Here is a 19,263-nt window from a genome sequence, read left to right on the forward strand (position 1 = left end):
CCTGCAGAGGGAGGCAACTTCTGGTGGCGGAGGAGCCTGGGGGCGGGGCCAGCTGCCGGCCAGCAGCGGGGGAAGATGGGGGAGGGTTGGGGAGTGGGAGAAAGGAAGGAGAGCCCTGATTGGCCCTGATTATCAGCCTGGCTAGGCACCCTACCTAGGGGTCCTAGATTACCTCCCTCCCCTCCCTTCCTAGCCTCTAGTTCTTTAATATCTGACAATATAGTTAATATAGTTCATACTAAAAATTTTCCAATTTTCTATCTATTAAAATCTTTACCTTTAAAAAAGGTAAAGTTCATATATATATATATATATATATATATATATATATGAACTTTACCTTTATATATACACACACACACATATACATATATATGTATACACACACACATATATATACACACACACACACACACACACACACATATACATATATATGTATACACACACACACACACAATTTTTTAAGAGTAACCAGTCTTTTTTTAAAATATATTTTTATTGGTTTTTATTTTTATTGCAAGCCCATGCTCTGTCCACTGAGCAAAACCAGCTAGGGTGAGACTATTTTTTTTGTAATACTTGTTGCAGATTTTTGCCTAGTTGTTATTTGTCTTTTACTTTTGTTTATTATGTTTTTTGACCTGTGATGTAATCTTTAAAAAAAATAAATAGCTCTGCCCAGCTGGTTTGGCTCAGTGATAGAGTGTCAGCCTGTGGACTAAAGGGTCCTGGGTTCAATTCCAGTTAAGGGCACATGCCCAGGTTGCCAGCTTAATCCTCAGTAGGGGTTGTGCAGGAGGCAGCCAATCAATGATTCCCTCTCATCATTGATGTTTCTGCCACTCTCCCTCTCCCTTCCTCTCTGAAATCAATAAAAATACATTTTTAAAAATGTATAGGCCTCACCTTGGCTGGTGTGGCTCAGTTGGTTGGAGCATCGTCTTATGAGCCAAAGGTTGTGGGTTTGATTCTTGGTCAGGGTACATACCAGGGTACATATGAGGGAGAGGGGGGGAAATAGGGATGCCAATGAGAGGCAACCGTTTGATGTTTGTCTCTCATATTCTTCTCTCTCTAAAATCTCTCTCTCCCTTTTCCTTCCTCTCTCTCTCAAAAGAATAAAAACATTCTTAGGTGAAGGTTAAAAAAATAGGCATCTTACCTTATAAAATACATTTTATTCAGATATTCTGGTTCTATATATGTATTCTAAGATTTTTTACTATAGTATTTTTGTGAATTGTTTGCTTTAATAGATGTATTTTTGAACCCCTTCCCTGCACATCTAATCCATATCTATTATCACTTGTCAGTAATTCTCTTGAGTGCAAGATTTTTCTGTCACTGCTCATATCTTTCCAGAGAAAGATAAAATTCAAGTATGTTTGTTTCTTTCTTCTGTTTAATGATTGTGCTACTTAATTTTGTATACTGTTTTTGAGTTGTTAACCTGTTTAGTGCTTGTCTGTAGAAAGAAGCAATAATGGGGTGAGGCTTTTTACTTCTTCAAATTTGCTTAAAAGGTGGTTGGTGTGTGGGGAGTCACAATGAAATTCCAGAGTGCTTTGAGCGAAATGTCCCAACCTGTCTGGGAACACGTGATTGTCTCTTTCCGCTGTGTAGTTCTTTGGGACGGTCAGTGGAACCTGCTCCTCCTGTGGGGGAAGAGAAGGAAGAAGTGGAAGACAAGGAGAAGGGGGAAAAGGAAGAAGATTCTCTGGATGTTGCCACACATTCCCTTGATGCTGAAGGTAGCTTTACGCCTTTTTCAGAATAGTAGATTGTTCTAAGTCCTTTTATTGTGAGCATTCAGACACTATTTTTTTTTCTTTTTATCAGGTTATAGATTTGTCATCATAAATTGAGAAATTGCTTAGTATAACATATTTCACCTACTTTGGTGTTTAGGAATTTCCAGGTCATTGGATAGCCTCTTTGCGCATACTGACTCTTCTTCCTTTTGTAATCAAATATTTTTGGGATGTATGCTTTATGGGGCTGGAAGTACATTGAATTATTGAGTATGGGTATGGTTTATGTATATTTTCAAGAAATAGAAGTAGTCTACTTATAATAGGTGCTTGCAAGGTTTTATAGCATGCAACTTTTTTGTTTTGTTTCATTACACATTTTCCCCCTTCACTTTTACTGCTTCTATTTTGATTTTATTTTGAAAAAACTGGGGGAGGGCAGGGCTTTGATTTGAAGGATGTAACATGACCTTCTTTTGCTAAGTGATAGCACCTGGCCTGGTGCATAATATTGTAGGATGATACCTAATTTCTTTGGGCCTTGTTCCTAGATCCTGCCTCTTCACAGCTGGGCTTTGGGGTTCTGGAACTCTCCCAGAGCCAGGATGTTGAGGAAAATACTGTGCCATATGAAGTAGACAAAGAGCCTCTGCAGTCAGTAACCACCAACTCTGGTTATACGAGGCTACCTCATGTGGATGCTGATCTTGGTATGAAACTGTTTTCTGGCATTTGGAATTGTTTATAAGCATTTTCATCCCATGCTAGAGCTCTTCTTTCCTTGATAACATTTCATAGCTATCTAAGTTAATATAATCTATGTTAACATAGTAAGGTTGCAGAGTTGTCTGGCAAGTACTTATCAGTCGATGGCTTGCAGATTAGTGTTTTTTTTTGTGTGTGAGTTATTGGTTTTTCTTTTTGGAAAATGTATATATTTTCCACTTGGACTTCTGTCTATTAAAATCTTTACCTTTAAAAAAGCATTAGAGACTGCTTCTAGTACTTTGAAAAATTAAATATCTCCTCTCTCTCTCTCTCTTTTTTTTTTTTTTAATATCTCCTTTCTTTCTTCTAACACTTCAAGCAATTAAGCATGAAGAGCAGACCAATGAAGATACCTCCATGGCAGAACAGCTCAGCAAGGATGCCCCTGTGGTAGCACAACCCAGTAAGGACATACATGTGGTACAAGAGCAAAATCCTTCAACTGCAAGGTAACCCATGTTCTTTCTAGAAAGTATTTTTGGGTTTTTGCTGTAGGTTTATACTCATTTCACTTGGCCAGGATTTTCAGAAATTTTTGATTTTCATCGCTCCCCTTTTTTCCCCCTAGCATTTTTTTGGTCCAATAAAAATGTTGATTATTCATGAATTCTCTTTGTATCCTTATCTTTAGGCATATTACAAAGCCATTTTATTGCTGCTGTAACTATAAGCATTACTCCTTAATCTTGGGTTGCTTCTCCTCTTTGATCTTTGCCTACTGCCTCTCTGTGGGCGATATTCTAGCCTCTCTGGTGTTAGGAGGAGTCACATGAATATTATCTTTGAAAGTCTTACTGTTTCTGTACTTGAAGGGCACCCAGATTGTTTTGGGTTGTTGGGTATCCTGCATTTGGTAATTTATGATAAAGATTTAGGGAGATATCCTTTCCCAAGTTCATTATGCTCTTAATTTGGTAGGAATTGGGCAGCCTTTCTCTCTTCTGCCCATTGTGATTGTTGTTTTCAAAACAGTGTGGCATCTGGTCAATAGCTCAAGTTTGGATACGGCAGAGGAAAAGTGAGATGCTTCCAGTTTGGGGCGGGGATAACTAAACATTCAATATTGTTACTTCCTTCTGTAGAAATAGTGGGGAGGGGACGGATGTGGGGTGGAGGGGGTTGATGGGGAAAAAAGGAGACATCTATCTGTAATACTTTCAACAATGAAGATTAAAAAAAGAAAAGAAAAAAAAAAAGAAAAGAAATAGTGGGGCCGAAACTGGTTTGGCCCAGTGGATAGAGCGTTGGCCTGCGGACTGAAGGGTCCTGGGTTCAATTCCGGTCAAGGGTGTGTGCCTTGGTTGTGGGCACATCCCTTGGGGGGGGGGGTGTGCAGGAGGCAGCTGATCAATGTTTCTCTCTCATCGATGTTTCTAGCTCTCTATCCCTCTCCCTCTCTGTAAAAAAATCAATAAAACGTATTTTTTAAAAAAAGAAATAGTGGGGAATGGGGTTCTGGGATCCTGAATAAAATTGAATATAAAGAGAAGTTGACTTTCTAATGCAAAGCACTCAGCTTATAACTGGGCCTGAGTTTTTAGGTCTTCCTTCTTTCCTTCCTTCCTCTCTTTCCTCTCTTCCCTCCCTCCCTACCTTCCTCTTTTTTTCTCTCTCTTTTTTTCTTAATATGTTTTTGTTGATTTTAGAGACAGGAAGGGAGAGGGAGAGAGGATAGAAACATCAGTGATGAGAGAATCATTGATTGGCTGCCTTCTGCAGCCCTCTTCTGGGGACCCCTCTTCTGCAACCTGCAACCTGCAACCTGGGCATGTGCCCTGAATGGAAATGGGACTGTGACCTTCTGGTTCATGAGTTGATGCTCACACTGAGCCACACTGGCCAGGTTAGGCTTTTCTTTAGGAAGTTGCACACTAGCTAGTTTAGCTATTCTGTTTACTCTGGGAAATTGTAGAGTAGGTAAATCTCAAGAATCTGGAAAGGAATAAGCAGTGAATGTCTTACAAGTGTAAATAGTACTAGTGTGCAGTGTTGGTTTGGGGCTTAGATTTAGTAGATCAAATGGAAAAGGCCAACAGAAGGTAATGTATGTGAGAATAAGTTCAGAGAATAATTCATACCCAGGCCCTTTCCTTGGAAGGTCATTTGGTAGAACTGACATTGCTGTAGCCTGGATTAAAAATCTCCATGCATGTGTAGATAATAGCATATGTAACAAAAATTCCTAAATGACTCATCAGTAATCTCATGTAGTGCAGTAGAGATGCAGTGTTGAAAAGAGGTATTGCTGTGTGAGAGACTTAAACAGGCTTTGAAATGAGCTAAGACGTTTGTATCATCAAATAGTATCTTAATTTTCACTAGGTAGTTATATATACTAGAGCTATTAAAAATTTTGAAATTATTAAAGGAAAACAGACAAAATGCAGGAAAAGTTTATTAGCTCAAAGATGAAACATTTGAACATAGCAACTTTTTCTCCTGGTGATGTGAATCTCCTAGGTCTGAGGACATGCCTCCTAGTCCCAAAGTATCGCTTATTGCTATGGAAACAAAAGAACAAACATCTGCTCAAGAAATTCTGGAAGGTGGACTGCAGATTCCGAAGTCACCAGAGCCTGAGGTTTTGTCAACTCAGGAAGACTTGTTTGACCAGAACAATAAAACAGGTACAAAGAGTAATTAGTTGCTGTATAGTCCCTCTTCTCCAAAGAGAAAAACTTTTTATTTCAGTTTTGTGGCTACTGTTTAAGTTAGAAGGCACTTTATAGGTATGCAGACTTGTTTGTGATATGGAAGGAAAATATGCCTCTAGCTGATTAATGAGAAAGTCTTTTTGAGAATGATTGGTATTTATATACGTTTTTTCATATTCACCTGGCTAACAGTGTACTTATCTGTTTGTTAGTTCACAAATAGGAAGTTATGGTCTAGGAGAAAGAATATAAAACTTAGAAGACCAGAGTGGTATTTATTTCACATTTTGTTAACCCCCACCAGCCCTTTATTCTGTTACCTCACAGAGCCAGAAAGCTTCAGTAATAACTAGCAAAGTATACATCAAGTCATCATGCTGTCGATAGGTTATGTGGTTTTGAATGAAACAACATATAACAAAACCCGTTTTACTGTAGGCTAACTAACATAAAGAAGAGGTAAGTTCATAGGACATTTCATCAACATTAAAACAAAATGATGTTGAATGAAATGACATTATTGGAGGACCTGCTGCAATGTGTTGGTTGTAATGAGGGAAGGAGAGAGGGTTGTATTCCTTTACTATGCTATGAATATGTGCAAAACATACAGAGTCACTAAGGATCTTATTGCTCTTTCCCCTGATGCTTTCCGATCTATCCAATTTATTGTTCCTAGCAGTCCCACAGAGCAAGAAAGAAAAAAAGGTGAGCTCTCTTGATCTGTCGGTTGATCTCAGATTAGAAGAGGAGCAGCAATTTTGCCTTGCAAAATATACTGTTTCTTTATATGTTAGAACACTGACCTAAATCTGTAGGTTGTATTTAAGACATTCCTTATACTTGGGATTAGTAAAGCTGATACTCCATCTGTTGCTAAGAAGGGACCAACAGGAGACTCTTCATACTGTAAATCAGTACTGGCTATTTACATATTCTTTTACTAACATGTTCATATTTTCTGTCTCCCTTTGAGGAGGCTCAGGGTCTAATCATGAAAATTGCTGCATTCATATTATCAGGTGTCATATGCATTATTTTGACTTCTCCCAACTCCATATTATGGCATGAGCTTACTTCACCTTAGGTAGACCTTGAAATAAAAGTCTCACTTGCTGTTTTATAATTAAACCTTCACAAGAAAGAAGAGCAGTCAAGATATCAGGATTCTGGCCTTTTTCAAGCTTTAATCATGACATGAAGGACTAAGGAATTCTTTTTGTCAAATTTTTATTAAAAAAATTATAATTTGGGGGGGGCAATGGTATATGTACAAAGATAATAATTGAATAAAAAAATTTTAAAAAATACTTATAATTTAGTAGGGAGGGGGGCTTTTAGTGATCACTCAATATTTGTGTTAGCATGGCATTTCATTAATTGTACTATAATTAGAAAACGGTGTCTACCCTTTTGGAACATGGTTGGAAACATGTACATTACTCTTTTTGCAGTACAGAGTGCTTTTTGTTTGCTTGTTTTTTATAACTCAGTAATGCCAATCTGAGAATAAATGTAACTAGATTTTTTCCTCCCAATAGTTTCTGATGGCTGCTCTACTCCTCCAAGGGAAGAAGGTGGGTGTTCTCCGGCCTCCACACCGGCCACCACTCTGCAGCTCCTGCAGCTCTCCGGCCAGAGGTCCCTGGTGCAGGAGAGTCTTTCCTCGTAAGTAAGCCTGAAGCCGCTCTGCCAGGGAAACGTGCCTCCGGGGCTGAGGCTGGGGTCCAAAGAGCTAACCTTGTGCACAAGTTCAGCATTCTTTCTGAAACCAAAAGGTAAAATCTAGGCTTTGGAATTTTGGGGGTAAGAACTTAGTAGGACCATTGGAGGCACGTAGCTCTGCTTTCCCATTTGGACATTTTATAATAGTAGCCCAAAGGTTTCATTAGGGAAGAAACTGCCCATTTACTGAGACTGTTATATACCCAAAACAAGCATTCTGCTCTTTTATTTGACTAAAAATTCTTCCCATTTAATATTGGTGGAAAATAGATGGTACTAGAGTTAACAGTAGTTGGATTTCTTTCTCTCTGTGTTAGGGCAAAGAGGTTTGTACTTTAAAATAAAAATGTGCACGATCTTTCTAATAGGAAAAAATGGAGTAAATATTTTTATCTCAAAAATCAGCAGATGAATTATTTTTTTTAATAGTTTCTCATCTGCTTTTCAATCCTGATGTCCTTGTGTGTGTGTGATCATTTTCTCTTATAATCATATGGCTTTATGCTTACTCTTTAAAAAAATATTTTTTTTTTATTGATTTCAGGGAGAAAAGGAGAGAGAAATAGAAACATCAATGATGAGAGAATTATTGATTGGCTGCCTCCTGCATGCTCCCTACTCTTGATCAAGCCCAAAATCTAGGCATGTACTCTGAACCAGGAATTGAACCATCACCTCTAGGTTCATAGGTCCACTCCCAACCACTGAGTCACGTGGGCCGAGCTACTCTTTTTTCTTTTTTTTTATTTTAATTCTAATTTTTGATATGTCTCATGTGAGAAATAGTTATTGAAATATTATTCATGGCTCTTTCACAAGCCTTATGTAGTTTTTGAGAGAAATGCTAATTAGATTTGACTGAATGGCTTAGACATTTTTGCTATTAAAAAGTAAGAAAACAAATGCAAAACTGTGGCTGTGATTAAAAATAATCTGTGATTTTTCTCTTTCTATAAAGGAATTCCTCAGATCTTGTTGGTCCTTCCCCTGATGCTTTCCGATCTACCCCATTTATTGTTCCTAGCAGTCCCACAGAGCAAGAAAGAAAAAAAGGTGAGCTCTCTTGATCTGTCGGTTGATCTCAGATTAGAAGAGGACCAGCAGTTCTGCTTTGCAAAATATACTGTTTCTTTATATGTTAGAACACTGACCTAAACTATTCAGTAGGACTTGTCTCTCTTACCTTTAGGGAAGTGGCCTCGGATAAAGTGCTCTTCTCAGTTCTTCGCTCTTCTAGCACCAATTCTTTTGAGAACTCAATGTTGTTGACTTAATTTTTAAAAAGTTCCTTAAGGGAAAATAACCAGGTTTTCAAATTAAATTCAAATGAATTAGTATAGTGAAGAGGATTTATTACTGATTTCCAGCAACATATTTACATGTTATTGATGAGAGGGAACCAAAAATTGTTTCTTTTGTCTTTATAGGTTATTTTATTATTATTTTCATTTTTTAAAATATATTTTTATTGATTTCAGAGAGGAAGGGAGAGGGAGAGAGAGAGAGAAGCATCAATGATGAGAGAAAATCATTGACCGGCTGCGTCCTGCTTGCCCCTGCTGGGAATCAAGTCTGCAACCCAGGCATGTGCCCTGATCCGGAATCAAACCCTCACCTCCTGCTTCATAGGTCAACACTTAAACACTTAGCCACACGACTGGACTATTTTTGTTATTATCAAAGCAGTTTTTGTCAGAGTGGCTAGGAGCAGGTGGCAGAAATTTTGACTTCATTCACTTTCTCCTTTGAAGACCTAGGGATTTTATACTTTATTCACAAGAAAATTTTTCCTTTTACTTAATTTATCTCATTACGTAAACTTCTTTTGTTCATTACTAGTCTCCTATCCAGTCATTCAAGATATTTCTAAATTCCTACAAAGCCTTTTTCAATAAATTCCATGATTTTCTTCTTTTCATACCACTAGTGTTGCAATAGCTAATTTTTATTGAACACTTAGTATATCCCAGACACTATTTTATATCCTTCTTTTTAGGTGCTTCTCTTCATTTTTTTATCATTGAATCAATCCTAGGAAGTATGTGTTACTTTTATATCTGTTTTATAAATGGAGAAATGGAGGCGCAGAGAGATCTCACAACTATTGGAGATAGTTGCAGGATTTGAACTCAGGCAGCTGCCTCCATAGAGGCAGGATTTGAACTCAAGCAGCTGCCTCCGTAGCTGTTGGGTTTATGCCTCCTATGATATCCTCCTCTCTGCTCTTAAGTGATATAATTATAGAAATATATTTAACTTTTTCAAGTGTCATTTACCGATGGCAAAATCTAATCTTATATTTTCTTTTGCCATGAAGTTTGTATCTGGCTATTTTCTCTTGAAATAATTTGTAAGTATCCAAATGGACTAATATTCTAAGCATAGCATGATTGATTAGTGATGTCTTAAGTAAAAAATAAAAGTCAATCTATTCTACAAAATCTGCTGTTAATGCATATTACGTTTGGTTTATATTTAGAACCATTTCTTCTATCTGTAGTGTGAACATATAAAAATAATTGTATTAAAGATGCTTTCTCCCTGATTGTAAACATCTATGTATATAAAAGGCTAAGTGATCTACTGTACATATGTCCAACCGACCAACCGGCCGGTACATATGGTGCACACTGGTACATAAAAATAAACATTGTACATATGGTGCACATATGTACATAAAAATAAACATTGACTCGTGCATGCATGATATCTGTCTCCATCTGACAGTGCCCTCCCATTTAAATTAATTCAAACACAGTTTCCCATGATGCCAGCATTTGCAATGATTATTAACAAATCACAAGAACAAACTCTAGACAGAGTAGGAATATTCCTACCTGGACCGTTTTTGGACATGGTCAGTTACATGTTGCTTTCTCTCAACTTCAAAGAGCGAGTGACGTAAAAGTTAAAGTTGTAAATACTTCATCACAAGGGAAATTAGTCAAGTACTCTGAAAGTGTTTTTACTCTTAATGTGGTATACAGGGAGATATCAAGAATAAGTTTAGTCAATTTATCAGTCATTGTTTTTATCAATGTTGTTGTTATATCATGTTTTTATTGTTTTTATATAATGTTTTTGTTGTTTTTATATCATGTCTTTGTTGTTATGTTGTTTTTATTAATGAATTTATATATTATTTTATATGCATTTTACTAATTTTTCTGACGCTTCTATTATAGAGAAAGGGTGAATAGCGATATTAAAGTATTTCTCCTAATTAATTTCCTTCCAGTGCGCACGAATTTGTGCATTGGGCCACTAGTAATTAATAACAGGCATACTTAAGATATGTTGTAAGCTTGCTTCCAGGCCACCGTAGTAAAGTGAGTATTAGAGTAAAGTATTGTAATAAAATGAGAAATAATCTTTTTGCTGGTGGAGGGTATGCCTTCAATTTGTAAAAAATGCAACATCTGTGAAGCACAATCAAGTGAAGTGCAATAAAATGAAGTATGCCTATACTCATTGCAGAGAGTTTGAAAAGCATATAGGAATAATAATGATAAGAAAATAAAATAAAATGAGAAGAAAATAAAAACCACCTGTGATTCCACAATCCAGATATAACTAAAACTAGCTTATTTATTGATTAATACATAAACACTAACAACATGATATAACAACATTGATAAAAACAATGACTGATAAATTGATTAAACTTATTCTTGATATCTCCCTGTATACCACATTAAGAGTAAAAACACTTTCAGAGTACTTGAGTAATTTCTCTGTGATGAAGTATTTACAGCTTTAACATCACTCTCTTCAAACTTGAGAGAAAGCAACATATAACTGACTATGTCCAAAAATGGGTTCAGGTAGAGTTTGTTCTTGTGATTTATTAATAATCATTGCAAATGCTGGCATCATGGGAAGCTGTGTTTGAATTAATTTAAATGGGAGGCCAGTGTCAGACGGGGACAGACATCATGCATGCGTGCGTCAATGTTTATTTTTAAATTGCCAGTGTGAGTCATATGTACTGACCTGTATGTATGGTAGGTCACTTAGCCTTTTATATATATATATATATATATATATATATATATATATATATATATATAGATTAGTATTAATATTTGGATAATTTCCTTTCAGAGTATTTTCCATCCATAAATATAAAGAAATACCTTACACATTTGGGATCATATTATGTATATGATTCAGAGTTCTTTAGTTTTCTGTAGCATATTTCCCTTGTCAATTGTATTTTAGATTTAATGTATTTGTTTAATACTTGTTCATAACTGTTTGTAGGACTACGTATACTTTTTGTAGTTTTGTTTTTTGCTAAGATTATTAACCTAAAGCCTTTTTATATGTAGTGCTTAGAGCAGCAGGTCCTTAATAAGTGCTTTGTCATGGTGAGAAAGATAAAAAAGTATAATGGGAATATTTAACACAGTTGTGGTGGTATAATAAAGGCATATAGCACCAGATCCTGACCAAACCTAGAATTAGAATGCAAGGTGAGGATGAAGCCAAGCAAGCAGCAAGGGGTTGGTATTGGGGTTGGGATTAGCTGGTAACATGAGAGTGGATGATAGGAAAAAACTGAGTGGCAGAGGTAGTTTGTGAAAATGGTGTAGAGCAGCGATTTTCAACTCTTTTTATCCTCATGGCACACATAAACCAATTACTAAAATTCTGTGGCACACCAAAAAATATATTTTTTTGCCCATCTAATAAAAAAATAGATATAACTTTAATTGATTTACAAAAAACAAAACAAAAGGAATTCCCTACTCTTTTTTGCTCCAAATTGACTTTTTTAAAAATCAGGTGCTTATACTTTGTATATATGGGTTTCTGGTACCAAGAATTAACCAATCAGTTTCAACCTTACTAGGCGACATGACCAATAAGATGCAACTCTATTATATGACCTATATATCTGTGGTTCAAGCAGATCATTCACATCAGATGGCTATTGTGTTGGCTGTTGTCATTTCTTTTATTTGACAAGCTAAAGGAAAAGAGGTCAGTGGCCTTGATTAAATAGTCAGGCAGTGCATGTTTTAGAAATTCTTGTATGCCCTGGCTTGGCTGAGTTGATAGAGTGTCAGCCTACAGACTGAAGGGTCCTGGGTTCGATTTCAGTTAAGGGCACATACCTTGGTTGCACTTAATCACAGGTCCTGTTGGGATGCATGCAGGAGGCAACCAGTCGATGTGTCTCTCTTATTGATGTTTTTATTTTTATCTTTTTCTCTCCCTCTCCCCTCCTCTCTGAAATCAATACAAATATATTAAAAATAATTCTTGTAGCACACTGGTTGAAAAACTCACTGGTTTAGATGATGTCTCTTTGGAATCAAGTTGTAAAATAGAGAGGAAAGGATTGATGAATCAAACACCTAGTTAGGTTCTGAGGAAGATGCTGGTGGTCTGCAGGTGTGTAGAATACTATGGGAAAACAAGGTTTGTGTAAGTTTCCCTCCTAAGCAATTTGTCTTAGGATTAGTGTTTTGTACTTAGTTATTTGATATATCAGTGCTGATTGGCATTGGTAGATTTTTTTTTTCCCTTCTGTATTTGTCCTGGTACCCATCTTTCTGCACTTAGCAATTAAAGCAAATATAATAAATTCATAAACATGTAAATATTTATTTAGAATGGTGAACAAGTTCACTACCTTTCAAGGCCTGTGACAGAATATATGATGGTTAAATTAAGTGCCATTAATTTGGGCTTTTCTATGCAAAATGTGAAAAATGAGTTATAATCAGGGAAGAGAATCAGAAGTTTTAACATTTCATGTAGATGGGTGGTTATCCCCAGGTGAACCCTATTTTAATCTGTAACTGACTATTTTGGGAGCTTGGGGAATGAAGTATTTCGAATTTTGATGGCTCAATTTATCAGCTTTTCTGAAAATTATGTCAGTGGTTTTTTTTTTTAGGAATGGAAATTTCTATAATGTAACTAGAGGCCCAGAGCATGAATTTATGCACCAGTGTGGTCCCTCGGCCTTGCCTGTGGGATTGGGCTGAAACTGGCTCTCCGACATCCCCCAAGGGGTTCCTGATTGTGAGAGGGCACAGGCAAGGCCATGGGACCCCACCAGTGCACAACCGAGGTCAGGGAGGGACACGGGAGGTTGGCCAGCTAGGGAGGGACTGCTGGAGGGCTCCAGGGCATGTTCAGCCCTCCTCGCTCAGTCTGGATCGGCCAGAGCCCAGCAGCAAGCTAACCTACCAGTCAGAGTGTCTGCCCTCTGGTGGTCAGTGCACATAATAGCGATTGGTCAACTGGTCAACTGTCTGCCCTCTGGTGGTCAGTGCACATAATAATGAGTGGTTGAGTGGTCTTAGCATATAATTAGCATATTAGTCTTTGATTGGTTCAATGGATGACTGAACACTTAGCATATTAGGATTTTATTATATAGGATTTTTATTAGCGGTATTAGAAGTATTAATGAGTGCTTATTTCTAAATTAGTTTTACCTTTTTTAAACCAGATGAGCCAATGGATATGTCAATGTTATCCGAAGAAGGAAGAGAGTCTTTTCAGAAGAAACTTAAAGATGATGAACCAGTGGAGATAGAAAACCTCCCTGTCCCACCTGAGCCCACTATTTCACCACAAGCCTCAACACCAGTGTCTCAGAGCGCACCAGTCTTCACTCCTGGGTCACTTCCTATCCCATCCCAGCCTGAGTTTTCTCATGTGAGTATTGTAGAAAGATTTTTTTCCCTAACATTTAAAAAAATAACTTTATTGAGGTATAACCGATAAGCCATAAAATTCATCTATTTTAAGTGTATAGTTTAGTGATGTTTTAGTTAATTTACAGAGGTGTGTACTGTCATCACAATGTTCTAGTTTTAGAACATTTCCAGAGTCACCTAACATCTTGTCTTTAAACTTTTTGAAAATGTTACTGCAAAACTAAAAGGGGCTATTAATCATTATTCTACCTTAATGCAACTACTAGTCATTTTTACCTTTCTACAAGCCTATGTTGTTGTTTTTTTATTGATGTGAAAGAGAAACATCAATTAGCTGCCCGCCACATGCACCCCAACTGGGAATAGGGATGATGCTCCAATCAATTGAGTCATACTGGCCAGGGTCATGCTTACATTTTAAAAATATATTTTTATTGATTTCAGAAAGGAAGAGAGAGGAAGAGAGAGATAGAAACATCAGTGATGAGAGAGAATCATTGATTGGCTACTTCCAACACTAGGGATCGAGCCCACAACCCAGGCAAGTGCCACTGACCAGAATAGAACCTGGGACCCTTCAGTCTGCAGGCTCTAGCCACTGAGCCAGACTGACTAAGGCCATGTCTACATTTTTAAAAATGAAGTTGTTTATAGTGAACATACAACTTTTATCTTTTTCCAGTTAACATTGTATCATAATGATTTTTTAGTGTTACCTCAGTTTCATATTATCCTTTCAAAACTTGCAAAATATTCTGGATGAAACCTAATTTAATTATTCCTGTGCTGAGGTTATCAGGATTTTTTTTAAAAAAATAATTCTTTATTGTTGAAAGTATTACATATGTCCCGTCCCCCCCATTAACTTCTTCCAGCCTGGTCCCTCCTTCCCTTTTAACCCCAGGCCTTCAGCACCCTATTGTCTGTATCTATGGGTTATTCATATATGCATTCAAGGTCAGGATAGTTTTTAGTTTTCAAAGTATTTTTCTTCTAAAAACAAGAAAGCCCAGCCAATGTTACTCAATGGTTGAGTGTTGACCTATGAACCAGGAGGTCAAGGTCAGCGCATATACCTGGATTTCAGGCTTGATCCCCAGTTGGGGGCATGCAGGAGGTAGCTGATCAATGATTCTCATCATTGCTGTTTCTATATCTTCCTGTCCCTTCCTCTCTGAAATCAATAAAAATATATTTAAAAAAAAGCAAAGGAAAACTAACAACTCATATTCTTTGAGTTGATCATATTTATAATTTTAAATATTTAAAAAAGATGAAATTTACATTTTATGCATAGGGAATTAAAGGATTTTAACTAAATCTAAATGACTGAATTATATTGTTAATCTGAGTGCCTGTTCATATAAGACGTTAAGTGGGTGAATTATTTTATTGTTATTGGGAGAACTTTCATGCCTTTAAGTTTACAAGTGTTGTAATGAAAGTTTGTATTTAAAAATGAATAGTAATATACCATAAATTTAGTGAGGAAGAGACAGGCAGAAGGAAGAAAGAAATGGAATTGTTTTTCGGCGTTTTAAAATTTCATTTTGTTGAAAATTCCATTTTGTACAAATCATTAGAAGTGTTTTGGTAGAAGGGTTAAGAACTAGGATTCTAGCCCTGCTCAATCTGCAGATGGAAAAATCACGGGTTCCATCCCTGGTCAAGGGCATGTACTTTAGTTGCTGGTTCCCTGGGCCCAGTAGTGGCAAGTACAGGAGGCAGTCAATCCATATGTTCTCTCATGTCAATGTTTTTCTCTTTTCCCCCTCACCCCCAACTCCCTCCTTTCTACTCTCTCTAGAAACCAAAGGAAAAAAATATCCTTGGGTGAGGATTTTAAAAAATGCTTCAAAGTTTTATATTCTTTGAGTTGATCATATTTATAAATTACCAAGATAATATATAACAGTTGCTTTCTACTTAAAATAATGATTCATTAATCTATAAAATGGTAAAACTTAAATAAACAAACAAATCCTATCTAATAGAGGGAATATGCTAATTGACCATCACTCCCATTACAAAGATGGCTGCACCCACAACTGAAGCCAGGTTCCCATAAGGAGCCTTAATGAGCAATCAGCAGGGACCTGAGGCTGTGCCCTCCCCTGCCCCAATGGGGCTTGACAGGGGACCTCAGTCTGCATCCCCCACCCTAGCGTCAGGCTGGTGGAACTGAGGCCACGCCCCCTGCCTTGGCACCAAACCGGGGCCCTCAGGCCATGCCCCCCCACCAGGCAGGGCTTGATGGGGACCTTAAGGTGTGCTTCCTGTCCTGGTGCTGCTCCCCTTACCCCAGTGCCAGGACTCACCCCCCACTAGGTGGGGCTTGACAGGAGACCTCAAGGTGCACCCCCAGTGCTGGGTCGGGGGAACTCAGGCCACGCCCCCACCAGCTGGTGGGGCTTGATGTGAGACCTGATGCTGCATCCTTCCCCCCCACCTGGCAAGGCTTAATGGGGGACCTCAGTTCATGTCCCCCACTTGGCAGGGCTTGACAGGGGACCTCAAGGCATGCCCCCTGCCCCAGTCTGGGCTGGGGGACTTCAGGCCATGCCCCCTGTCCTGGTGCCGGGCCAGGGGACCTGAAGCTATGTCTCCTGCCCGGCCAGGCTTGACAAGGGTGGGACTGGCTGGTTCTGGATCTAGGCCAGTGGGGGTGGGGGCCCGCTGGGTCTGGGTCTGACATGATTTTGAGGCGCATACAGGTGGGCTGGTATTTGACTCTGGATCCTGTGGTGTGCTCCAGACTCTGACAAGATGAAGGTTTTCATATACATTTTACTAATTTTCTTCAATCTCTGACTCTTCTATTATAAAGGGCAAATAGCAATATTAAATTATTTCCTCTAGTTAATCCCATTTTAATGTGCACGAATTTTGTGCACCGGACCATTAGTAAATAAATAAAAGAATAAAGACTCTAGAGTCAAAATTTGCTGGACCTAATTCTGGTTCTGCTATTACTGTCTTTGTGACCCATTGAAACTGAGCTTAATTTTCCTTAGCAAATCAAATGGGGATATTTGTACTACTTAACTATTAGGGTAGTTCAGAAGGTTGAATGACTTTTAATATACTGTATAAAGGGCCTAGGATGGTGGGTTGCACATGGTAAACACTCCATAAGGATCAGCTGTTGCTAGCAGTGAAAGAGTGAAGTTTATCTTTAGCTTTTATTTTTCTGTTAATGTTATACGTGAACATATATAGTTTGAAGGAGTCATTAGAATTTAGGGATGAGAGCTACGAGCACTGATGCAGAGCATTAAGGGTTTTTTCAGAAAAGGTAGGTGATATTAGAGACATTTACTAGATGTCTATCAGTAACCAAACAGGGTTTTTAAGGAAATGAATGTCTATGCAATGGTATCTTTACCCGGGGAAGTGATTCCTGGCCACAAAGGGAAAAGTGACTTTTTGAAGAAAAAGACACTATTGAAGAAATTGCCCTACCTTCAACATTTACCAAAGACCATCAGAGTCAGAAATAAAGCCAGCAATGAAAATGTGAGACAAATGAGTGATGCTAACATAATTCAAAGATCACTGGAACCTAAGATGACTCTATTTTTTTTGGACTCATGTTTTAAGGTTTCTCAGCCAGTACAGACCATGCCTTCTAAAAAAAATCTCTGATCAGTGCCTTTACAACTTATATTTTATGTTTAGGGTTTGATTTTTATAAAAACCATTGGTAAAAGTCAGAAAAAGAGTCAGTTAAAATGAGGTCTCTTCCCATCCATACTCAGAGACAACTATTTTCAGTTCTTTAAGCTTTTTCTTGTTATTTACCTACATAATTGTATATATTACTAGAGGCCTGGTGCATGACCATCATGCACTGGGGGGGAGGTGGTGGTCCCTCAGCCCGGCCTGCACCCTCTTGCAGTCCCGGACCCCTTGGAGGATGTCCGCCTAAAGCTGGCAGTTAGACATCCCTCTCACAGTGTGGGACCCCTTGCTCCTTACTGCCCACCTGCATGTGAGGTGGGAGAGGCTTCTCTCTGAGTGTCGCTCCCCCCATGGGAGCACACTGACCACCAGGGGGCAGCTCCTGCATTGAGCAACTGATCATTCTGCTGTTAGGTTGATTTGTGCATGTGGTGGGGGCGAAGGTGTCCCTCAGTCCAGCCAGCACCCTTTCTAATCTGGGACCCCTCAAGGGATCGGGCATAAACAGGCAGTCGGACATCCCTCTCACAATCCAGGACTGCTGGCTCCCAACTGCTCGCCTGCCTGCCTTCCTGATTGCCCCTAACTGCTTCTGCTTGCCAGCCTGATCACCTCTTAACCACTCCCCTGCCAGCCTGATTGATGCCTAACTGCTCCCCTGCCAGCCTGTTTGCCCTTAACTGTAGTTCCCTGCAGGCCTGTTTGCCCCTAACAGCCGTCCCCTGTAGGCCTGGTCCCCCCATCCCAACTGCTCTCCACTGCAGGCCTGGGTTCCCCCCAACTGCCCTTCCCTGCAGGCCTAGTCACCCCCAACTTTCCTCCTCTGCCGGCCTGATGACCCCTAACTTCTCTCCCCTGCAGGCCTGGTCCCCCACAACTGCTCTCCACTGCAGGCCTGGGTCGTCCCCCTCTCCCCCCCATCTGCCCTTCCTTGCTGGCCATCTTGTGGTGGCCATCTTGTGTCCACCTGGGGGCAGGATCTTTGACCACATGGGGGCAGCCATCTTATGTGTTGGAGTGGTGGTCAATCTGCATATCACTCTTTTATTAGATAGGATTATTATATTTCCATACGTTCTTTAAAAATTAAAAAAAAAAACTTTCTCCATGTTTCCTGTATAGTGACATAATTTTGTTTAAATGATTATTGTGAGTTTACATTATTATGAACACTATTAACATAAACACTATTCCCAGCAGAGCCTGTGGAATATTATGATTATTTTTTCATGTTTGCATAATTTATTTTCTCTGGAATTTAAAATTACCTTTTTTTTTATATTTGTTTAGATTTCTGTTAACTTCTCACTAAATTAACCATAGGCTTTCCACTAATTGTTAAAATCTTTCAAGATGTTCAGGGACCTCAAAATTTATTTTTTTGGAGAAACCTCTTTTGGAGCCTCCTAATTTCTAATCTGTATTTGTTGCTTTCTATGACTGGTGCATAACTGTCACCTCCTTTTTACTGTTGTCCCTGGAGATTGTCCTTACTTGTCTTTGGATTCCTCTTGTGCTCCATGTCTTCTTGCCTGGTTTATCTCTCATTTTGGTAGATGACAATTTAGTAGCATGTTCTGTACTCTCCTACTTGATTCATAGTTTGTAGGAGTATAGAATTCTAGGTTGGAAATAATTTTCCTTTAGATTTTTTGAACACATTTCTCCACTGTCTTCAAACTTCCAGTTTTGCTATTGAGAAGTGAACAGCCAGTCTGATTTTGATCTTTAATGTGTGAGGTCTTTTTTTCTTTAGTGGAATCTTACAGGATTTTCTTTGTCCCTAAGTGTTCTGAAAGTTCCAGACTCTTGGCATAAATTTATTCTCATTCATTATATTGGGCAAATGATGAGCTTTCTCAATATGGAAACTCAAGTCCTGGGGGACATCTGTAATACTCTCAATAATAGAAATTAAAAAAGAAAAAAAAGGAACTCAGGTCCTCTATTTCAGGGACATTTAATTATTTAATTTCTTCCCCTTATTTTGTCTCCTACTTT

At 38.4% G+C, this 19,263-nt stretch overlaps 1 protein-coding gene across 7 annotated transcripts in view; it reads left to right on the top strand.

The window, feature by feature from the left end:
* TP53BP1 (tumor protein p53 binding protein 1) overlaps positions 1–19,263 on the top strand; it is a 100,894-nt gene that overhangs the window by 26,270 nt on the left and 55,361 nt on the right. For 4 of the 7 annotated variants that reach the window (XM_084902684.1, XM_084902679.1, XM_084902682.1 and 1 more), the window contains exons 6-12: positions 1,627–1,754; positions 2,306–2,464; positions 2,842–2,971; positions 4,983–5,149; positions 6,715–6,844; positions 7,860–7,954; positions 13,371–13,579. In XM_084902684.1, coding sequence (XP_084758810.1) covers positions 1,627–1,754; positions 2,306–2,464; positions 2,842–2,971; positions 4,983–5,149; positions 6,715–6,844; positions 7,860–7,954; positions 13,371–13,579 — 1,018 coding nt within the window. The remainder of the gene's footprint in view (positions 1–1,626; positions 1,755–2,305; positions 2,465–2,841; positions 2,972–4,982; positions 5,150–6,714; positions 6,845–7,859; positions 7,955–13,370; positions 13,580–19,263) is intronic. The other 3 variants (XM_084902685.1, XM_084902683.1, XM_084902681.1) reach the window with 1 other exon arrangement.

The sequence above is a fragment of the Pipistrellus hanaki genome (genome assembly GCF_964339955.1).
Source record: "Pipistrellus hanaki genome assembly, chromosome: 1".
In the NCBI taxonomy this organism is placed as follows: domain Eukaryota; kingdom Metazoa; phylum Chordata; class Mammalia; order Chiroptera; family Vespertilionidae; genus Pipistrellus; species Pipistrellus hanaki.